Below are 16,987 nucleotides of genomic sequence, written 5' to 3' on the forward strand. Positions count from 1 at the left end.
AGTGGTTAAGGCGACCACTTGTAACAAGTGGGAAATCTGAAAAGTCCCCGTCTAGCACAAATTTTCATGTGTCACCAATAGGTAACATCTTCATACCTAATGCATCTAATGTCAGAAAGATTCCGCAACTGCACATATATTTCATAAATTTATTACAGCAGCAAGATCACCACCAATGTCTGTTTCTTCAGACATTATAAAAAATATGTATGAACAATATTAAAACTTTGGAGACCAGACACTTAGAAGAATATTGGGCCTAGGAAATAGGCTATTTAAGCTGTTACTGATGTATCTTCAAGAGTAAAACATACTAAAAAAATTGTCAATCTTCAAGATTTATTATCCATATTTACTTTTGTTCTTTGATAGATTACAAATTATAAAGTAATGATGATGGCAAATATAATTATCCTCCCATGAAAAAGTAAAAGGTGGGTTACTGAGCAATTTCTTCCTCTCATACTTCCAGAATTTCTTGCTCACTCAACAAACATGATGTATTTGTAGCAGCTAACTGTGAAACCTTACAAGTTGTCACTGTGATCATATTGGTCCAGTCATTCACAGCAGAATCTGTTACGTTTGCTAATGTTTCTTTCGAAATAATTCAAGAAACTGACAACAGAAGGCAGCACCAGTCAAGGGGCAGGTTGGGAGATGTTCGTACATTACTCCCATACAAAGGAAGTTCATTTCAACAGATACATGTGCTATGCGTTAAGAAAATCTCAGCTTGACCTATACTCAGGTGTGGTCTTTTTAACACACAGTTCTGGCCTGAGCTATGCTCCGGCTTGGTCTCCAAAGTGTTAACAAAACTGTCTAAGAGGTAACAAAATCTGCATATTACATACAGCTGTTACTAATCTGTGTTCACCTTCAAAATGATATCTCAGATCGTCATGTCTGTTTACTCACACACACACACACACACACACACACACAAAATGACAAGGAGCAGGAAAGATGTTAGAAATTAATGTATCGTTAACACCTATATTATTCATGTGGGGCTAAAATGGATAATACTAAGGAAAGGAATTGGTCACAGCTATACAGAAGTTGGCACTTCTTGTTCATTACTAGATTTATTCCTTCATTGCTCTTATGTGATCATGTGTTGAAAACCATGCACTCATCTGGAAACTCTTGTTATTCCTACCATAACTCTTCACTAATTCCAAATATATCTAACTTCAATCCAGTTATTTCTCTTTTTAAACTCTCTAACCCATCATCTCAATTAAGAGCTCTCGCATTTCATGCTCCAACCTGTAGAATGTCAATTTATCATATCTTCACCCTCAGTAGTCCCAGTCTGGACATCCGAATGGGTGACTACTGTACCTCTGGAATTACAACATACAGTAGAGCTGTATGTTCTCAGAAAATGTAATGGCTATAGTTACCCCTTCTTTTCATCTGTTGATAGTATCAAAATAATGTTACAGCACAACACCAGTCTATCTTGCTAACCATTGCTCCCCACAGCTCCCGAAAAATCTGCTGCCCCTCTTCAGGATCCATACTTTAGTTTGGCTTCTCCACAGATATACCTTCAAAGTCGTTGCATCTAGTGCACGGCTATCTGTTTCATTCAGGCACACAAGCCACTCCATTGTGCAAGCATTTTATTCAAATGGACAAACTGGAATGTAATGCTGTCATAAAACTATCTGTTCTGTACAATTATAGCACCAAAGGCAATTCATAAAAGACTGGTGAAGATTTTAACTGTTAAGAAATAGTTTACTGAATTTAACTTTGTTTGTACTTCTGTCAAAGATATTCCACATGAAGGACTCTCAAAACTACAGTCATAAATGAAAACATTAAGAAATTGAACCATTTACTATCTGGAAATCTGCAATTGAAGGCATATGAAATTGCAGACGTTACAGGCTTATCCGAAGAAAGATTATGATATGTTTCTGCTGAAAACAACTGAGAGACAGTTTTCTCTAAGAAGGAGGTGCATTTGTGGAAGACTAACCACATACAAACAAGAGAACAAATTTATTTGGAGTCTTTTACTCTTCAGCAGAACCTGTATCATTGTGAGACTTCCTGACAAAACAGTGTGCTGGAATAGGGCATGAACCTGGACCCACACCTTTTGTGAATGAAGCTCTTGTTGGTTGTGCCAACCTGCCTTCATAACTACAGTTGCAGCAGCACTTCTCTTCTGCTTTCCACACTTCACAGAATATCTTCTGGATGTGCTAGACTAGCACTGCAAGAAGAAAGGACGTCATTGAGAAAAGGAACCTCTTGAGTGTGTGGTCACAAGTTCAGTCTTCAGTAAGGGTAGTGTTGGGTTAACAATGATAGAAAAAACATTAGCTGCTAATGACTCACCATGTGCATCAGGATGGTGACATGATGAGGGTCCAGGAAGAGCAGAGATCACCTTCTATGGAATGTATGCATTACACTTCACAAAATGGACATCGTCAACATTCAAAACAAACGATTCACTTGCACCATGAACACCAAATGAAAAATGGTGTGCCGCAGTAATCACAAACACACACACCATCAAGATCGATGGTGAACTTTTAGTTACAAAGCTTGCAAGACTTTCAACTACGTATCCACTCTTAAAGAATGCCTATACAATCATGCTGGGGTAATGGGTGATGAGAACTGATAGACTGTGATGACATCAATCTAATATGTAACAGTCTGTTGTTAAGCTGATCATGAAACTGGTTATTCTTTAAGGTGTAGCTGCAAATAGTGTGATGATGTGTTTTATACGCATGGAAAAAACAAACATTCAGAGACTGAATTTGTCCAGTGGTTCCAGGTGATGTGAACTGCAATGTAACACACTTTTCAGGAGGGATAATTTTAGGAGTATGATTTTTAAGATTTTTAAAGAAGTACGATCTTTAAAGAAGTATGATTTTTTACAGGCAGTCCAAGAGTCGAGCAACAGCATTTTATTTTGACCAGATACTGGTCAAAAGCAGTGCTCATACTATAGTAGTTGTTCTCTTGCACCCGTTTTCCCACTATTGCTTGCTGCAATGTAAACATTCCCTACTGCCCTTGCTAGATCACGTACATGAGAAAGAATCATAGGGGGCAGAGCACCTCCAATTACTCACAGCACAATAAATAACTTTCCAGCCTACGATCCCGATTAAAAGTCGGCTTTCCTATGCATTTGCTCTTCAAATCAGGATTGGTCGGAGTTGTAAACAAATTCCTTACTGAGTGATGGTATGAGTTAGTTTATGAATATCGCATCTACAAATTTTTGGGCCGACTCTGCAGTTTGCTGCACATCATCAAGTTCACACTGTTTAAAATTCCGTTATCTTACTTCTTACAATTGCGTGACACTGTTTCAAATTATGCAATCAACCACTGCTTCCCATGAAATCATTGTAATCAATGTCGCACACGATCTGATGTGCATAATGTAATAGATCCTGTGAAATGTATGGAGCATCCTTGAAATGTGCAAACATCAGTTTTCGTGACAAGTGTACTTGACAATTATTGCCCTTTATTACATTTCACTGAAATGGGATTGTGGTTTGCTGTCCAACAAGGATGATGAACTACATGGCTTCACATCTGTTTCAACATCACTTTCAACTGTTAAGCACGTATCGTCATTATTGCACTCATGTACGTTGTTCGCACAGTTGTGCATATGACACCACACATTCCATGGCCTTATGTTGAAGAAATGCTAATATTTCATCTGCCACTTCTTTCTCACTCTGGGGAACTCCTTGGGTTCCTTTCTGATGAAACCTCAACTTTGGCAACTGTTGGTGTCAATATAACACAATGTTGGCTTTGTTTATCATTGCCACTGCTCTGCTTTGTCTCAACACCACTGGTATTGTAACGCTGCTGTGGATTATTTGTCTACTAAGCAGGTCAACGACACTCCACAGCCTCATGCTGTACTCACTGTTAGATACCTGTGTTCCCATCTCCTGTTGCCATTAGCAGCCAATACTGTGGTTGCATGACAGAAAATACGTGAGGCAACTGCGCACTCAAGGGATTCCTGCAGGGAGAAGCTGTTTCAGAGAGAGATAACAATGAAAATGCTCGTGCTCATAGAAGTGTTTTGGCAAAGGAAAAAAATTAAGTATTGGTGGAAAAAATTGAGGTATTTAAGATTAAATAGTTGAAGCATCTCTCCTATTTGTCAGATCTGGTGCTGTCTAATTTCCACCTCCATATTTCCATACACAAATAAATTTGTGGCTAGCAAACTGTTGGAATCGAATAAAGAGGTCATGGTGGCCATAGATTTATATTTTTCAAATCTTTCACAGCTGTACTCTGGAATCTTCTCATTGGATAAATGTAGGACAAAGTGCCAAGATCAAAGACATCATTACATCAAACAACAAGTGTATTTCTTACCTAATAAGAAACAATCTTTGTTGCCAGCCTGAGAACTTTTCACATTTGGCTTTATTGAAAGGTGGTGGCTAAGAAAAGTTTTGTGCAACTAGGTGCTAAACACAAAGAGCTCACAAAGATGTAAAAATAAAAAGTGACAAACATGAGGGCAAGCTAAAAAGTAATGCCTCTGAATTTTTATGTTAAAACACTTAAAGCTTTTTAAATAAAACAAACATTTTTAATATTCTACATTTTTACTCTTTATGTCTACATATTCACTTCTCAATACAGTCACCCTGGCAAAGAACACGTTTCGCCACACGAGAGAGAAGTTTGTTGATATCGTCATTGTAGGAACTTTGACTGTTGACATGGCCACAACCTCACGTCCGGTTGTACTGCTTCATCACTGTGAAGTCCTTGGAGGAGTTATTCAAGTGTTGGAAACAAAAGAAAATTGTATGGGACCATGTTGGGACTGTATTGAGGATAACTGCTGACAATGAACCCAAGACTTTGGATTGTTACAAATGTCACAGCACTTGTGTGTGATCTGGCACTGTCATGCTGAAGGAGAGGGTGTTTCATATCTGGACGAACTCTTCGGATTTGAAACTATTACAGCACACTACTTCTCACACACCAACAAAGTTATGTTAAGAAAAATAAATAAATAAATAAATTATGAAGGCATTACTTTTCAGCATGCCATCATACCTTGCATGAATGTTACAATAGATTCTCATATAACAAAAAAAACCATCTATTTTTGGCAATATAATATAATTGGATGGATAAAAAAATGTTCTCACCAAACAGTGGCAGAACACATACATAAAAGGTTATAATTAGGCAACCTTTCAGAGCCTGTGGTTCCTTTATCAGGCAGAAGGGTTGAAGGGGAGGGAAGAGATGAGAAGGAAAAGGACTGGACAGGTCTAGGAAAAGGGCAGATTTCGGAAAAGTCACCCAGAACCGTGAGTCAGGGGAGACACTGGACAGGATGAGAAGGAAGGACTGATTGTTGGGAACTGTACTGGACAAGATTTGAAAGCCTGGGAGCTTAAAGGTGGCAGACAGGGTAATATGCTAGACAGAGATTACTGCTAAAACATCATGTACGAGTTAATAGGAGTGAAAAGCTGAGTGCATTCTATGTGACAGAGATGGAAGCGCATCAGCGAAAAATAGACAGCTAAGAAAATGAAAGATGTAGAAAACTAAAACAGAGTGAAGAAAGGAGTAGTTGTTGAGAAGAAATGCTGAGACTGAAGAAGTTAATGTAAGTTAAGGCCAGGTGGGTGACGAAAACAAAGGACATGTTGTAGTGCTAGTTCCCACCTGTGAAATTCTGAGAAACTGGTGTCTGTGGGAAGAATCCAGATGGCGCATGTGGTGAAACATTCACCAAGGTCATGATTGTCATGTAGGGCATGCTCTGCAACAGGATATTGTGTATTGCCAGTATACAATCTCTGCCCATGCTCATTCACACTTACTGATAATTTGGTGGTAGTCATGCCAATATAAAAGGCTGACCAGAGTTTACATAACAGCTGGAATATGACATGTCATTTCACAGGTGGCTCTCCCTTTGATAGAATATGTTTTGCCATTTGAAGGGCCGGTATAGGTGGTGGTAGGAGGGTTCGTGGAACAAATGTATTTGCTCAGATGCAAACTCTTTACAGGAATACACCTTAGCCTTCACTGGAAGTAATTCTCCCACAAGCTTAGTCAAAATCAGATTTCCCAGACCCTCACTCCAATCCTGGTACTGCTGATCTCTCCAAATAACAACTTTGGAGCACGCCACTAGTCACTCAGTATTAGGCTGGTCTGGGATGCATTAATCAGCTACTTTGACAAGGCCATGGCTTCCTAAAATCATGCTCTGAAATGAGATAAATTCTGTCCGAGATTTTGCCCACCGCACCTGGAATAGTTTTTCAACATCCTCCTAACCTCCACAATATTCTTGTCAGACCCTTTCCCCCTTCTGCACCCATCTCCCCACCCTGTTGTTCCTACTCCTGTAACCATGCCTGCTGGAAGACTTGGCCTATGCACCCTCCTACCACCACCTATACCAGCCCTGTAACTGGCAAAACATGTACTATCAAAGGGAGAGCCACTTATGAAATGACACGTCATATATTTGCTGTTATGTAAACACTGTTCGGCCTTTTACATCAGCATGACTACCACCAAATTATCGGTTAGGATGAATGAACACAGGCAGAGGGTGAACACTGGCAACAAACAATATCCTGTGGCAGAGCGTGCTCTACAACATGAAAGTTGTGACCTCGATGCCTGTTTCACCACAAGCACCATCTGGATTCTTCCCACAGACACAAGTTTCTCAGAACTCCTCGGTGGGAACTAGCACTACAACATGTCCTTGGGTCTCGTCACCCACTGGCCTGAATTTACATTAATTTCTACCATCTCAGCATTTCTTCAAAGCAACTACTCCTTTCTACATTCCATTTTAGTTTCCTACATCTTTCATTTTCTTACCGTCTACTTTTCATCATTCCCCTCCCACCTCTGTTATGAAGAATGCACTTAAGCTGTTCACTCTTATTAACTCATACATGATGTTTTAGCAGTAATCTCTGTCTTGCGTATCACCCTGACTTCCACCTTTAAGCTCTCGGGTTTCCAAATCTCATCCAGTGCAGTCCCCAACCACCACTCTTTTCTTCTTGTCCCGTCTAGTCAGGCTCCCCAAACCTGTGGTTCTGGTGACTTTTCCAAAAAATTACCATTTTCCTAGACCTCTCCAATCCTTTTCCTCCACCCTCTTCCTTTCCCTGCAACCATTCTGCCTGAAAAAGGAACCACTGGCTCCGATAGCTTGCCTAATTATAACCTCCTTTTATGTGTGTGTTCCGCCTCTGCTTGGAAAGTAGATTTTTTTATCTATACAATTACAACAGATGCTCAGTTTAATGAAAAGTCTGTGTGTAAAAAGCAACACATATATTACCCAAAAGCAGTTAAATCATCAGAAAAGCACTTTGTTGGAAATGAAACTGATATCCAGCTGTATTAGAATGATAAAGCCTCTATGCACACTGCTTACTACTTTAAATGTAAAAAGTCAATGAAACTAAGGGAAGCAACTTTTAGATTTTGCAATTACTACAGAAATAACCTATGTTACATCAAACAATGGAAACTTCAGGTAGGAATATCAACAATGTAGGAAAATACAGATTGCTACTTACCGTAAAGAAGACATGTCAAGTTGCAGACAGTCACAATTACAAAACACTCACATACAACTTTTAGCCACAGCCTTAAAAAACACACACGCACACGCGTGAGCAACCAAGCAAGCACATCTCATGCACACATGACGACCAACTCCATCATCTCGAGCCGAAATGCATCATGTGGGATGCACGCAGCAATCTGGAGGGGAAGGGGGAAGGGGATAGAAGCATATGGATGGGGACAGAGACGATTGCTGTCTGCTGAATAGTGCAGGGCCTAGACTTAACAGATGCAGCATCAGGAGGTTGTGGGGCAGGGAGGTGGGGAAAAAAGGAGCAAAAACGGAGAGGAGCAGGGAAAGATGGGCAGATGCACTGGTAGAAGGCTGCAAAGAAACAGGATGGGAGATGGTGAAAGTGGAGGGGAGACGATAGAACACAGGGGGTGGAAACTGTTGGATGGAGGGTGTGGGAACAGTATGTTGCTGTAGGGTGAGGCCGGGATAGTTACGGGAGCGGAGTATCTCTCTTTTACTGACAATGGCTGTGGCTGATAGCTACAAGTGAATGTCTTAATTGTGATTGTCTGCCACTTAACCTATGTTATAGATATCTAACAATTTGAGCACACATGTATTATAGAATTTATCAGTCTTACTGACAGCAAGCTTTTTAATTTCTGTTCACACCAAACAAATGCTGCTATGTTATGCTGCAAACCAACACTAACATGCAAATAACTAAACCAAGCAACACCAACATTCAAAAGAGAGCTAACAGAAATTGTTAGAACTGCCTAGTCTTCATTTACTAAGTTTGCTAATGCTCACCCTGAAAACCCTGTGATACCATCACGAATGTTGCCACCAACATTTCTGAAAGCAAACAATGTGACATCATGACAAAATATCCAACTAATCCCTTATTTATTTGTTGTTTTATTCCTCATCTTAAAAAAATGAGGGGTTGGATATATTCACACAAACACAGAACACTTCAAGCAAATACAATAAAAGGCAGAACAATGACAAACAACAAAATCACAAATTTTAAGAAAAGCTTACTATACTGTTACGAAATGGTGATTTATTGTTCCCCCTCATTATAGCTGTCACAATTATTCATTTCTTGGCACCCATTTTTCCACTTGCATTTCATTCTTGCAGTTCCTACATTTGGCTGAAGATTTTCTAATTTGATGGAAGAAACAGAAGCAAATGTATACACATGAAGATGGCCACAAGCCCGAGTTGAAACAGGCATGACAGGAAGTTACAAACCTCTGCAGTTTGCCAGAAATTTCAGGAATGAATACAAAAGCCATATTGGCTAACACTACTGTGTCAGGTCAGATAATCACCCAGACTGTTGCCCTCACAACTACTGGAAAGGTTTCTGTTCCTCTTCAGGAAGAATATGTTAGATGGCCTCTCCGTAGATACCTCTCTGCTGTGGTCACACTTCTCATACAGCCGTCCATATTGCTGTGGCATGCAAGCCACCCTACCCAAGGAAGGTCCATGGTTTGTGGAGGTGTTGGTTACTCTTATTTATGACTATGAAAACATGCCAGTAAAAGGAAATTAATAAAAGATAATAAAAAGTAAGTTCATCATAACTGAGAAAATCGCTGAATTTGCTTGGATTCCTCAGCTCTTTAGTAGCTGTTGTGGTCTTCAGTCTGAAGACTGGACTGATGCAGCTATCCACGCTTGTCTATCCCGTGCAAGTCTCTCCATCTCTGCACAACTACTGCAGCACACATTTATTTGAACCTGCTTACTGCTGTCAAAATCTGGTCTCACTTTACAGTTCCCCCCCCCCCCCCCCCCCCCCACACTTCCCTCACCAAACCAAACTGATGAGTCACTGATGCATAGGACAAGTTCTACTATAATGGTGCTATTATCAATGCCTTTCGTAAAGACCAGTATCAGTCGCTCATATCTGGTGGTAATGATATCGCTGACATTACCCAAGTTTCTGGAAGTTACACAGCAAGGGCTGGGGAATACGAGGCAGATTTCATGTGCTTTGGAGATGTTGGAGTGAGTCAGTCAGTGGCTAGAGACCAACGGTGACGGCTGAGCAGTGGCCCACAAGTGCAGACAAAAGTTTAATTTTGAAGGAAACCAAGTACAAAAGTGATTATGGAAAGTATCTGAGTCACATTTGTGACTGAATATTCAAGAGGAGTAACCTTGTGAAGCAACAAAGTGTACAATTTTGAGTTTTGAGCAGTCTGAAGATTGCAGGTTGATGAATGTAGGGTAGCCATTGGTAGCAGACTAATTTCTTAGGTGAATGTGTACCAAAGTAGAATATCAGAAGTAGTTTTGAACAATTTAAGGGGAAGTACACAAACATCTGAAATACTTGGGACATGAGTTAGTTGAAAGAAACTAACTTCTGTTGCTAAGCAGAGTTATTGATGTTCGATTGAGAGAAGTTAATGAGGAGCCATAAACTTTTTACAAGTGAGAAAACAAACTGTTTAATTTCAGTGACATCAGTTCTGATCATTAAATACAGGGTGGAGAAAAATTGTGTCACAAAATTTTAACCCTGGATAGTTGGGTGGGCCCTGAAAAGGGCCTTTTCTGTAGCTAGGACATTGTTTACTTAAAGCAGTTGCTCAAACTGGCAATCCTCTTGACATGACACAAGCTTCATAACATCAAATGGTGTTTTGCTAAACTCTTTCAAAGAATTCTGGCATTGCCCTGATGTAACTGGCAGCATGTTGAATGCGATCCATTAAATCCTCTTCATTTCTAGGTGGTTCATGTCTGGGTTGGTGAACAAGAACCTTGAAGCTTTCCCACAGGAAAAATTCTGGTGGCGTGAAGTCTGGTGATCGCAGGGGCCACGTCCTTCGAGCAACTCTGCCAATTACCCAGCTGCTGAAGAGTTCATTTAAATATCTGCGCACAGCACGACTGTTATGTGCGGGTGCCCCATCATGCTGCGACCACATGCGTAGCCGTATGCCCAGAGGAACATCTTCCAGCAGGCCGGGTAGAGTTTCTTGCAAAAAGTGAAGGTAATTTGACCCGGCAGGTCGAGGAGGTAGTCCATAAACACAAACCACAGCTCGTCATTCTTCAAACGAATAATGTGCCACCATGCTTCCTTTATCACTAAATCACAGGTGATGTGTGTGTGCCCCGAAGTGAAGCTTATGTGCTAATGCCTCTGACTTGAGGTGGAGACAAACAGCAAGACCTATACAACCCATGTTCATATGACGTTGGGGCAGTTACGGAGCAAGGGACGTTTGTATGTGTGAACCGACAACCATACTGCTGCCCGTCAACCGACGTACAGCCAATTGGAGCGCATGGCACCAAGTTTCTATAGTTTAAAAATAGTGCATTTTCAACCAACACAACAGTAGTAATTTTGGTTCCTACTGGCATCAGCTATCCAGGGTTAAAATTTTGTGACAATTTTTCTCCACCCTGTATAGTTCCATACACATATAGGCTGAAGCGTGCATGGTTCAGTTTAATAGCTACCTGTGTACTTATGTAAAAAACCCCTTTCACACACCCGACGGCCATTAACTTGAGTGAAGCTTTTAATTATTTAAAGAAGTAAAAAAGGAGTTCTATCTGTGACACTGTGTGACTTCATTCATAATTTTTTATATTGAAATAAACGTGAACATTGAGCAGAGGTGTTACAAAACAACAGAGAGCAACAAACAAAAACAGCAGTTTTATTTACCTGTACATCACTTTGATAAGGACATGCCTTGGTATTACAATTTAAGGATAAAAATTAGACAATGCATACATACAGGCATTCATATGCATACAGGTCCAGTTTGACGAGGACGGGTAGTTGGCCCTGGTCATGTAGTAGCAACCAAGCCAACAGATGCCTGAAGTAATTTACGCAAAGCACAGTAAACCAAAATCAAGCTGGCCAGATGAAACCTGGGACCTCCATCCTCCCTATTGTACAATACTGTTTTGCAATGAAGTTATTTAATAATGTAAAAGGTTAGTTAGTGCTATACTGTTCATTCATTCCTCACTACTGGTCACTGCATACACTATACACATTTTTGCTTCATAATTTTACACAACACACACTATCAGCTGACATTGGGGACCATAACGAAAATGTTTGGTTTCCACATTGTGTATCACAACTTCATATTTGCTAGCCTGGAGAACTGAGTCAGCATCCATCTATAATGAGTGAGATTTTAGGCTCAGAAAGAGGTTAAGGAGTTAGTATTATACTTTGCGCAGCCTCGGGAGTCAGGTTTTCAGTGGGAAAAAAAAAAAATGCTACTTTGTGTTATTAAGTACTCCTTCACTGTACAGAAAGTCTTGTTTAACAGTACTTTTTAACAGGTTTTTGAAGTAAGTTCATTTTAGTAATCTCTTCGATTATCAATACTCACATGTCTGTCACTCCAAAAAGACAACTTTTACACGCGCCAACCTTTTGCTGGAGTGGGTGCTTGCTCAGATAATTGTCCTAAAAGGACAAATTATCTCGGTGGGACAGTGACGCCGCCATCGCGACCTTGGGACCCCGGGGGCCCCATTTTTTTTTTTTTATCAGTTGCTGACCCTCGAATCATGAAACGACGCATGCAGTCATGTTTCGATCCTTCGGTAATTTACTGTATAGCATTACTCCTTGGTAAAAAATGCTGTTTTGAGTTATCTTTACTCTTTAGTGCTAAATGTACGTTCAGTCTAGGTTTTGTTCCATGATCATGAACAGACGTGTTTGAGCTGCAATTATCGATTGGTAAATGTACTCACGAAGCACAATCAAAGTTTCCAGTGTTTCGAACAGATCCTTGCAAGAACCTTGTTTTTTTTTTAACAATAACTTTTGGTTATGATCCTTGTGATGCTTTTTTTTCAGTCTGGACATTGTTGCTCTTATTTTGTTCCCCAGAAAAGAACAGAGTGAACAGTATGTAACAGAAAGATGCAGACTGCTGCACACTGATGACAAGACTAAGGGCATAACATGCTGATGACATTATGTCTGCTAGTATCTTTGAGAGTTCACACCACTTCAAACACGAATCAATATTCAGTCCTGCAAATTGTGTCTGCTATGCTGTCTATAGCATCATTTTCCCTTTTCAAACTGAAATTCATGGCATTTGTTTTCTGAATGTTCCATGTCATGTTACTGATGCTAAGAAATAGTGCAAGGAGTTCACTTGTTTTCTCAGAGACTACAGTGGTGCTGTCATCTACAAACAGAATTTTTTGCCACAAGTGACACTAGTGCTGTGCTGAAGCACAATTAAGTGCTCAACCAGTTTAAATCACAGCTTCAGAAATCTCACATTCTGCTCAATCTTTCGATCGACCAGTGATCTAGCGACTTGTTTTGGTACTATACCATGACCTCTCTTAGCATTTTTAATGCATTATGGATTTTATAATAAAAATAACTGTGAAATACGGATTGAAATACCTTCTAGAGTGCAGGTCACATGTAACAATGGCAACTAATAATAATAAATAAGTAAATAAAAAACTGAAATCATGATTCTGTCCAATTCTTGACCTTTTGCTCATCCTGTGATCTAGTGACCTCTAATGATACTACCTCCAAGTGTGAGGGTACAGAACTTTTCATACTTAAATTCGGCATTTTTTCCTCAATAGCCACAGGTGTGAAGTTTTCTGTATCCTTATTGTCTTTAAATGAGTGACTGTGTAGTTTATTAGTGTTACGTTAAAGATTACGCACTTTAAACAATATAGCTTGGCAATACGTATTTTTTATTCGTATAATAAATCTCAGCACAAATGTTTGTTTGTGTTGTTTCATTATTCGTTTGAAGTATGCCTTGGGCAGCATGCAGTGGTTGCAGTTCAACAGCAGATGCCTTTGCATCATGGCAAGTACAGCAGAGAATTTCCAACGCAGTATGAAGCACATAAGGGGCCTCCACTCAGAATAAGCAACCTGAAAATTCTTTGTGGAAAAACAACATCAATAATGTATATCAAAAATGTTCTGTAAAATAACTGTAAATCATTTTAGTGTTAATTCTGATATCCATACTGAAAGTATGTTTGAACATGTTCATTCAAAAAACGTACATGGATTTAGAATCCAGAGGAAACTTACTTAAAGTATACAAAAGTAAAAGTAAATGAGTAATGCACTCAAGCTGAATATATTTCAAGAATATTTTTGTAAGTTTGCCACACAGAGCCCTCTCACAAGTTGGGTCTTTCTGCTGTAATTTATTCTTACGATATCAATTACAGTCAGTTTACCACAATATTTTTTTTTAAATTTGCAAACTGATTAAAATTTGGTATCATTTTTACTCATTATTCTAATACGTAAACACAGTTTGAAATTCACATTTGCATTCCACTTGCTACATCATTATGATCTCTTAGACACAAATGAAACATTGTACAGGCTTCAGTCAAATAAGATCTGTTTGGGGACAACATTTTCACCTTGCTATCCTTACTTAAAAATCAGCAAGATGTTTATATATTTGTACATACTAGTAACTGTGTAAGAACTCTTTATAATCAATTTGACGAAATACAACAGGAATTTGTGCAGTGACACAATTTAATGCTATTCCACCTGTGTTTCATGAAACTGTCAAAGTTAACCAGGACAAAAAATTGTTCCTTGTGGCTAGTGTGCAGTTTTTTGCTTACCCTTTGCAATCATTCTGCACGAGCCAAATGTCACATGAGTGTTCATCAAACACACCTGAGAGTATATTGGGCACTATGATGCATTGGGAACACACTATTCCGTTCAGACGCGAGTACCATCTGCCCGGCCCTAGCTAATGCTATTGGAAAAGTCACTTATCTGGATCAGGAAAAGTATTGGTCCCAATATGATACTCTGACTTCCTAATGATTCTAGTTTATTTAGTGGAAGCTTATAGTCAACAGTATCAAAAGCTATGTGACCCCTCAAGTTTTCTTGTCACAATTGATTAATGGTGCGCTTCCAGGTATTCTCCCGAGAAGTAGTTGTTTTCATTTTATGCACAATATTTCAACAACTGTCCCAGCTGCCTTATACAGATGCTGTAAGTTTTGCCATTATATATTCTCGCTGCCTGGACTCCAGTCAGATTGTGAACAACTGTTGGTCTCACACTGTTATTTGTAGCCAAATTCTATTTCTGATATCCACTAGGCCATCTGATGCTCTTATTTTTTTGGAGCTCTCACTGATTCTATGAAACAAAATTCTCACTGTGTCTTCTAACTTTGGTGGATGTGTTAGTGGGTGAGATTTTAATAAATTGAGTGTTGGAGTCAGAGCATTATTTAAAGTGAAACTTGTGATAAACCTTTTGCATTTTCTTTATGTTTTCGTCTTCCTTAAAGGCAAAGAGACAAGATGAAGCGGTAGCCCATCATAGAGCCTATGCCTACCGTCATGTATTTTTTGACTTTCAGTTGTTAATAAACAGAGGATTTTTTCTGGTACCGGTAGGAGCAAGGAAGGATTCGCGCTCGGCTAGTGAAAGAGTGAGAAGCACGTTAATATTTTAGCGAGTAATTGTAGACCGCCATTTTGGGGTCGCTATGAATAAGTGAGTAGTGTGGATTTTATATGTGCACCGTTCAGAAAAATACAGTATTGTTTTATTAACAGAAAGGTCGTGTGAGTTGTTATTTCAAATAGTGCAATAATTACAACCACTGAAGCCCACCTGTGTACTTTGGAAAATTACGAAGATCCGATAAGCTTAATAGGAACACGGTCAAGACTTCAAAGGTGAACGCGGCGACCAAACATAGTATTATAAAGAATGGTAAGCACAAATCTACAGCGGAGAAAGAAACTACTCCGCCCTGCAAAATAATATGAACTAATACGGACTTATTTCCAGGCACAGCTCAGCTTATTGTGCTTGTCATTCACGCCGAAAAATTAATCTCATTAATTCAATACATTTTAAGAAGCCACGCATATTATTATCATCTATTTCATTATTTTATTATACTATAAACTGAAACAACTACTTGGCAGAAAACCCAGAAGCACACCAGTATCACAAGCCTTAGAAAGATCTAATAACATGGCTGCAGCACACTCATACTTGTCAAGAGCATCAAGTACTCATTTTGTGAATTGTCCTACAGCTTATTCTGTATTGCTATCATTTCGGAAGCCAAACTAAGATTCACTTAGAAGGTTTTATTTATTGAAGTAATTCATTAACCTGTCTTTCAAAGTTGATTCTATTGTTTTTGAGAATGATGACAGCAGCATAACAGGGTCAGAAGTTGTCTCTACATTTTGTATTACATTTCTTGAGCAGAACTCGTATACTCTGTGTGCATTGTTTCAGCACACATGTTGGTACTTCGTCTACGCCTATAATTTTTTTAAAATTTTTTTTACCAATTTACTGACTTCATGTTTTGTTATTGGTAGTAGAAGCACTGTAATGAGAGCACAATCATTTACAGGTGCTAGGCCTATGAAAACGGTCATTCACATACTTTGTTGAGTGGTGTGAATCAATTATTTTATCCCACTCTCTTATCAGTAAACTATGCTTTTTTATGTCTCCTTGGTTCCTATTTAATGACATCCCGGACTGTTTTGGTTTTACTCTTTGCATTGTATATTTTTTTGTCATGCACGAGTAACAAGAACATCACCGAGGCCAGACAGAATAAGTGTCGCCCAATTCCTGTGCAAAGGGCACAGTATTTCTTGGTATTCTATTGCTGTGAAGCATGACATACAGTGTACTTAGTGTGCTGCATTTATTTACAATCAGTATTATGAGAGACTGAGTGTTATGCTCTGCTGAGCTAGGATTCCTTTGTGTGCCGTGTTGTAGCAAATACAAGATGAATAACAAGGGCAAGATGACTAATATTGAAAGCGATGAATTAATTAAAGTCGCCACAAAGAAAGAAATGTCTGTAGATTCAGTTTATTCGGAATATGGTTATACGCAAATTAATTTTGGTATGAATAGTACACTAGAAGTAGTGACGCAACATTCATTCACACCAATATCAAAAATTAAGCAACAGGAAGTGAAAATGGACAACCCCATGGTAGAGATTTCCCTAGTATGATGTAAGTATGTTTACAGAATGAAGACAGTCTTGCAAAAAGAAAAGAAAAAAAGAAAAAAAAGGCCAAGAACATACTATGAACAGTTAAAAGAAATTTATGAAAGAAATGCAAATTGCAGGCAAGTACTGCAAAGTAGTTTAAAAAAGAAAGGGAGATTATAATTTAGCATCAGCAAGTAGTAGTTAATAAGCTGAGAAAAGATGTATCAGAGAGCCAAAATATTGCTGTCAGTAACATTGAACAAAACCACACATATTTCAAGGACGAGTAGAATGCGAAAACAATGAGAGGGC

The 16,987-nt window shown here is 39.1% G+C and overlaps 1 protein-coding gene across 6 annotated transcripts in view; it reads right to left on the minus strand.

The window, feature by feature from the left end:
- The window catches only part of LOC126187357 (transmembrane and coiled-coil domains protein 2), a 204,529-nt gene that overhangs the window by 89,257 nt on the left and 98,285 nt on the right, over positions 1–16,987 (minus strand). For 5 of the 6 annotated variants that reach the window (XM_049928390.1, XM_049928389.1, XM_049928386.1 and 2 more), the window contains exon 7: positions 8,438–8,482. The exons of the other annotated variant lie outside the window; for it this stretch is intronic. In XM_049928390.1, coding sequence (XP_049784347.1) covers positions 8,438–8,482 — 45 coding nt within the window. The remainder of the gene's footprint in view (positions 1–8,437; positions 8,483–16,987) is intronic. 6 annotated transcript variants of the gene reach the window in all.

The sequence above is a fragment of the Schistocerca cancellata genome, chromosome 5 (assembly GCF_023864275.1).
Source record: "Schistocerca cancellata isolate TAMUIC-IGC-003103 chromosome 5, iqSchCanc2.1, whole genome shotgun sequence".
NCBI classification, from domain to species: domain Eukaryota; kingdom Metazoa; phylum Arthropoda; class Insecta; order Orthoptera; family Acrididae; genus Schistocerca; species Schistocerca cancellata.